The 6,589-nt window shown below is 36.1% G+C and overlaps 1 protein-coding gene across 1 annotated transcript; it reads right to left on the bottom strand.

Annotated features, from left to right (window-relative positions):
* Window positions 1-1,149: 1,149 nt before the first annotated feature.
* On the bottom strand, window positions 1,150-6,180 carry LOC104243783 (receptor-like serine/threonine-protein kinase ALE2). The gene is made up of 6 exons (XM_009799035.2): window positions 5,856-6,180; window positions 4,395-4,635; window positions 4,174-4,315; window positions 3,971-4,087; window positions 3,740-3,851; window positions 1,150-1,999 (listed from the first exon to the last, which is right to left on the bottom strand). The coding sequence occupies exons 1-4, from the start codon at window positions 6,062-6,064 to the stop codon at window positions 3,972-3,974; spliced, it is 708 nt and encodes a 235-aa protein (XP_009797337.1). The 5' UTR covers window positions 6,065-6,180; the 3' UTR covers window positions 1,150-1,999; window positions 3,740-3,851; window position 3,971.
* Between the last annotated feature and the right edge of the window lie 409 nt (window positions 6,181-6,589).

Here is a 6,589-nt window from a genome sequence, read left to right on the forward strand (position 1 = left end):
TTTAAACAATATGCTTAAAAGTGGCTACCTGATGTCATTTCCACTATAATATAGTTGGGATCTTTCCCCAAATAGCTGACCGGTTTTATTATGCTTTTTCTAGCTGGTATATATAACTTATATACGATTATATACTGGCATATACATATTTTACATATATAAATTTTACATTTTTTTGTCAAACTAAAAGATTTTATTTAACTAAGAAAGCTTGTACAAGGTTATATTACACTTGCCGTAAAAAGTTTACTACATTGTCCGTGTTTATAACTAAGTCCGATTTTATGTTTAAAAAATTCATGTTGGGTTGAAGGGAGCTATCACAAAAGAGTACCCCCAGGTCAAGAAAAGGCGCAAAATCGAGAGAGCATTGGTCAAAGGTAGTCTATATGTAATATACATATATTATATATTCACATATTATTTTTAATTTAAACGTGAGTGAATACCATTTAGGTTAATCCTTCTCACAGGGGAGTTCACAAGTCTTGTTTGTGGAAATTTTTCTCAATCACATACCTACTGATCACATGACAACAATTTTACCAGTAAATTTTCGACAATTATTTTAAAAGCGATAATACAATATTATTTTCTCATGTTGTGCAGGTATACTACTTGTTTTGTTCCTTTATTGCCTCCAGATGTTTTAAGTCCAATGATTGGTCACATACACACACTCGAGCATAAAGATACCGAGTGAATCAGATTTAAAAGACAACAGAAAAATAAGTGATAATAGCAAAAATAATATTATTATAATATCAATAATAGTAAAAATATTAATGATAAAAAAATTATAATTCTAATAAAACTCCACATAAACGTAATGATAATACTTAATAAGGATAAGGATAGCAATAACACTAATCATTGTCATAATTAATAACAATGGTAAAGTCAGATAGGAGACTTTGCACATCAGATATAGTTCGAAAGAGAATACAACAATAACAACATCAAGTTATACCTCTAATGTATTTGGGAGGGTAGTGTGTACGCAAACCTTACCTCTATCTTATAAAGTTATAGATGAGGTTTCTGATGGATCCTAGATTAAAAGAACAGTAAAAATAAAACAACAAAAATAATAGCAACAGTTCGAAAGCAAATAAGCAACCAAAAAAAAAAAAAAAAAAAAGAAAGATATGTCTACAATAGTTTGTTTAAAGGATAGGAATTCGTCAAATACATTCTTCCTCTACAAAGCGCTACCAAAATACTTTCCTTTTCTACAAAGCTCTACCAAAATACTTTCCTTTTCTACAAAGAAGCTGTGCCACACAAGCTGTATAAATGTTAATCCCGCAGTAGTTCAATTCCAACGAGCCTTTCGAACTAGTACTATTAGTAATCAACTCTATAGCTACTACACTTTATGAATTTTTTTTTTTGATTTGCACCGGGTGTCCGAGTCTCTAAGAGACCCGACTAATCCTGGGGGTGTACAGGCCCTTGGCAAGGAGTTTCCCGCAAGTGCACCACGGTTAATTCAGGTTTTACCCAGTTCGATGGCCCTCATAAATTGTTTGCACCCAATGGGTTTCGAACTTGAGACCTTGAAAGGGAGCAAACCCCAAGGCTCAAGTCAATTGCCACCAGGCCAACCTGGGGTTACACTTTACGAAATTCAGTCTATATAAAAAGTAAAAGCGAGGATAGTTTATTCTATTCTTCCTCGTTTTCATCTCTTTTTCGTTTCTCCCTCTTCACTCCCTTACTCAGTGCTCTCAAGCATCTAAAACATCCTTCATCGTTGGCCTTTCTTCTGGTTCCAGATTCATGCAGAGGAATACCAGATATGTGATATCAAGTGCAGTTGGATGATCAACTTCTTTGAAACATTCATGAACCAAATATTTTTCACAAAGTTTAGCCTCCTTTACAACTGAATTTCTCACACTCACAGGATTCTTGCGAAAATTGAACTTCTTTTTGCTTATCAGCTCCAGAAGTAGAAGACCAAATATATAAACATCAGATTTCATCGTCCGCTTACCTGTATCGATCCAGAAAATATAAGAACAGAACTTCACTTAGTAGAGAAAAGCAGACAAATTATGTAAAAAATATAATGGCATATAATAGAAACATCAAATATAATGAAAATTCTCCACGGGAGAAAGCTCAAAAGTCATAATTCTAAACTCAGACTTCTTTCCACTAGCTCTTTTCTGTTTCAGCCAAAAACATAAAAATATGAAAGTTATTGGCAGAATCAGCTGCTGAGCTGAGGAGTTTATGCACTCTAATGAACAATATATAGGAACAAGGCACAAGACCTCTTCAGTAGACATAGTTAACAGCTATGTTGCTTGGACTCTTCAAATCCTTGCTGCAGGGTGTGGGTGTAGGATATCCCAGGATTTGGTCAACTCACCGTGGGTGCTTTGACTACATCTATGACCGAGAAGTATAGACTGATTGGATAGTCGATTTGATTTTGCGGTTTGATGTCACATATATAGTTATATAAAGTAAGAGAGCTTTTTGCTATTACATGAATATAGTATTAGGTGTTTTTAAAGAATCAAATTTTATTAGTTTTATCAATAACTTTGTGCGATTCCACTGGGTTTGTTGTTGTTGTTGTATCAATAATTTTAAGCTATGTTGCTCGGACTCTCCGAAAATATCGCCGGGTGCGTGTCGGATTCTCCAAAAGCAGTGTAATTTTGGAGAATCCGACACGGGTGCGGCAATATTTTGGAGAGTCCGCGCAACATAGATTTTAAGTACTCGAACATATACTTATATGTGTCGTAATATACATTTATTGTCCGTATCCTAGCATCGGTATCCATAGTCTGATCCATACCCGTCCTAAAGTTATGTGATGAAGAATCCGTTCTCTAGATCAGCACCCGTATCGGATACCCGCACCCCAGTCCGAGCAACAGAGATTATCATAAATTAATATAATCCAGGATACCAAGATAAGAAACTACAAACAATACCAACTTGTACGAGAGATTTGGAATTTTTTCCTGTACAATTTTTGCATTGCAGTTACCAGAAAGATTTGGAATATTTTCCTGTACATTTTTGTGATAAAGTGGGCAACGTCATCAACCACAAAAGAGCTACTAAGTAGCTGGCTGTGCTGCAAAGGGAACAAAGAGATGAAGAAAATCTGGAGGACCATTCTAGCATGTGTTTTATGGACTATATGGAAGGAGAGCAATCACAGAAGTTTCGAAGGGAAGACATCATCAATACATGTTTCAAAACATAGAAGTTTATTTAATTTAGAATTCTAGTACAATTTGATTGATGCATACAATACAATGGGGAAAAGATGATAGAAACTATGGAAGAATTTAAATTCTATATACTAACAACATAAAGACGACCGGTGAATTTTAACATGTGATAGCAGGTTAGTTACCTCTTTTACCAGATTACTAAGTAGTACTTATCAAGAGATTTACATGTAATTACCTAACAAGTGATCTGACTGTGTAACTATCTTTTACACTGCAATGCATAGAACTTATCATTTCTATCGAAGTTTCATAACTAACCATAGGCTCTGACACATAACTAGAATGTCTTGTCTAACAACTAAACCTAGCTTGTTCGTTACAAGGGTAATAAGGATAATAGGAAAAGGGAAAAAATGCAAAGAAAGGGAAAAAGTGGAGCATTTTGATTGATGAAACCAAAACCTCAAATAAAAAGAAAATCTTCAATCTAGAGCATGAACACATCAGAGATGATGAAGTATGAGAGAACATGCCTGTCCAAACCTCTGGAGCATCCCTGCCGACAAGATATTTAACAGGAATTTTACAATCTTCGCTCACATGATTTGAAAAGTGACCAAAGTCGAATACTTTTATATTTACTTCCTGCAAGCCAAAACAATTTCCAGGTTCCAGCAAGCCAGTAAGGTAATGACGTGTTAGAAACTTCAAATATCTAAGAGAAATGAAAAGCGCGAGAAGGCAACCGAGGTTTCAAACTCAACCTCATCTATCATAATGCATGAAGCAATACCCAACAACAACTCTCTTTTCATGCAACCATGCCAAGAGATCGGCAAGTTGAGTTGCCACTTTTATCCGGTCATCCCACCCAAAGTCATCTGCGAACGAGAAAAAGAAATCATAAAAAAGCACAGAAAATTCGGACTGAACAGTCATTCAACATAATAGTCGAGGTAATAAATACCAGCCAGAAGCACATCAGACAAGACTCTCGTGAATTTTTCATCATAGACAGCTGCAAGCCTCATCTCATAACAGTACCTATACAACTTCAACAAATTTGGATGCGTATTTGCTCTTTCATCTGTGAATAACTCGATCTCGTCCTACAAAAAGAACTCTTGACATCATTTAACTAAAAATAATAGACAAGAAATCAAATTCAGACCTATCTCGCAAACATACACAAAATTTATGTAGGCGTTGGGGATGCTCAGGCTCATCCCCCCAAGGAAGGAGAAAATCCCATGTCTTAACAATCGCCGGTCGTTTTTCAGATCCATCACCAATGGTGCCACGAAACAATCTTCCTGAAAGATTCTTCTGAATCAAGCTCTCAGCCTTGAAATCAATAATGTCTTGCAACTCAGAGTAGCTGCAAAGCTTCACCTCATCAACTATCATGGGCTCAAGTGAGAACTTGAAGCTGCATTTCGGCAACCAGAGAAGATCAGAGCAGAAAGAATAAGATTGTGGATGTCAAGCTTCTTAACTGGTCAAGTGAAATGGGACATCGACAAATTCAGAGCAGGTAGAATTTAACTTTAATAAAAAAGGTATCAAGGTTTTCGGGGCTTGAAGCAAATGCACTTTAACGCTATAGTGAGAAAATATATGATGCAAGAAAAATAACTCTAAATACAAACGATAATAATATTGGCAGAGGAATTAATGAAAGTATAACTTAATGAAATAAAAGTCATGTCAATCAAGTTCAAAGACCATTTAATAAATCTGATTCAGATGCAAAAATGTTGTTATAATTTCCTAATTCAATGTTAGTGATTCGTTTTTTTAATATTTTTATTTTGATAACCTAGAAATCCCCCAACGCCAGAGGCCCACAGTTCGAAACTCGGTGGATTCTCCACTTAAGTACCATACTTTTGTCCGCGGCAGGGTTCGAACCTCATGACATGAGCCTAACCCAAACGTCACGCGTTGTCGCTCTAACCGTTAGAACCAAAGCCCAAGGGGATATTAGTGACTAGTTCTCTTATACTACTAACACTATTTTAATCTTTATATTCCTAATCATTAACATATTCATCGATAACCATTTCTTTTCTTTATAACCGTGGTATTCGGGCTAGGGACTAATTCTACGAGGTACCAGCTAACTCTGTCCATAAAAACTTGGACAAATGGGGAAAAATCAACTAGTGTTTTGCCTCCACCTAGATTTGAACTTGACACCTCATGGTCCATGAGTCATCATGGACGACAGTAGCTTAGCAAGGGGTAGCCCGGTGCACTAAGTTCCCGCTATACATGAGGTCCGGGGAAGGGCTGGACCACAAGATTCTATTATACGCATCTTACCCTGCATTCTGCAAGTGGCTGTTTCCATGGCTCGAATCCTCTCGGCCACATGGCAGCAACTTTACCGGTTACCAAAAATAGGGGCGTGTGTGTGTAATGAAGGAGGAATAGCAGCAACAACAACAATCACCCAGCATAATCCCACGAGTAGGGTCTGTGGAGGATAGTATGCCTTACCCCTACCCTTCCAGGGTAAAGAGACGGTTTCTGATTGACTCAGACGGTTTCTGATTGACTCTCCGGCTAAAGAAGATAGAAGAAACACTGATAGCAAGTATATTCAAAAAAACTAAGGAGGAATATCAAGAGAGATAGTGAAAAAACCTTTGGTAATAGTTGCATAGCTCATAGAAACAGGCTAGCATTTCGTTAGCGGTACGATCGGTGAACAAAGGGTGGCGCCAATTGGGAGACTCGTCCTTGTTGAAAATTTGGTACTGGTAGGGCAAAATGTCCCATTCCTCCAACTTCTTTCGGATCACCTCAAACCCTCCACTCTTCTCCTCCTCGTCTCTCATCTGAACGTCTGTCATAATTTTTTTCTAGGGCACACAAACACAAAGGAGAACGAACAAAATTGGGGAAAAAAGAGAGGTTTTGGTGCTTGGTATAGCTAAGCCTTGATAATTTGAATTCATATTAACTGCATGCGCCATCTGAAGGAAGTGGGACTTGATTATGTTACCTTATATTTCCTTGTATCAAAATATCGAGAAAAAAAAAAGAAAATTATTTGACAGCAAAAATACCGGCTGAACCAGAATTTCAAGTTTATGGGTTCGTAATTCTAATAGTTTTAAGCTATTGAGTTTTTAGTTATATATATATATATATATATATATATATATATATATATATATATATATATATATATATATATTCATAGTAAATATATAATAGATATGAAATATTCAACATAGATATGAAGCTTTTGGAATGGATCTGGGAGAAACAAGTACTAAAAGTACTAGACTTAGATATACCTCAAAACCTTGATTTATTAAATAAATGGACAATTCCTAAAGTTTCTATAAAAACCATTTATGATTATGGTTGGT

The sequence above is a fragment of the Nicotiana sylvestris genome, chromosome 11, assembly GCF_000393655.2.
Source record: "Nicotiana sylvestris chromosome 11, ASM39365v2, whole genome shotgun sequence".
In the NCBI taxonomy this organism is placed as follows: domain Eukaryota; kingdom Viridiplantae; phylum Streptophyta; class Magnoliopsida; order Solanales; family Solanaceae; genus Nicotiana; species Nicotiana sylvestris.

Excerpts from the sequence above, each read along its gene's own strand:
- LOC104243783 (XM_009799035.2), bottom strand. The coding sequence starts at position 6,064 with ATGACAGACGTTCAGATGAGAGACGAGGAGGAGAAGAGTGGAGGGTTT. Across the intron at positions 4,636-5,855 it reads CTATGCAACTATTACCAAAG|CTTCAAGTTCTCACTTGAGC; the intron begins GTTTTTTCACTA and ends GCCGAAATGCAG. Across the intron at positions 4,088-4,173 it reads GTCTGATGTGCTTCTGGCTG|ATGACTTTGGGTGGGATGAC; the intron begins GTATTTATTACC and ends TCTCGTTCGCAG.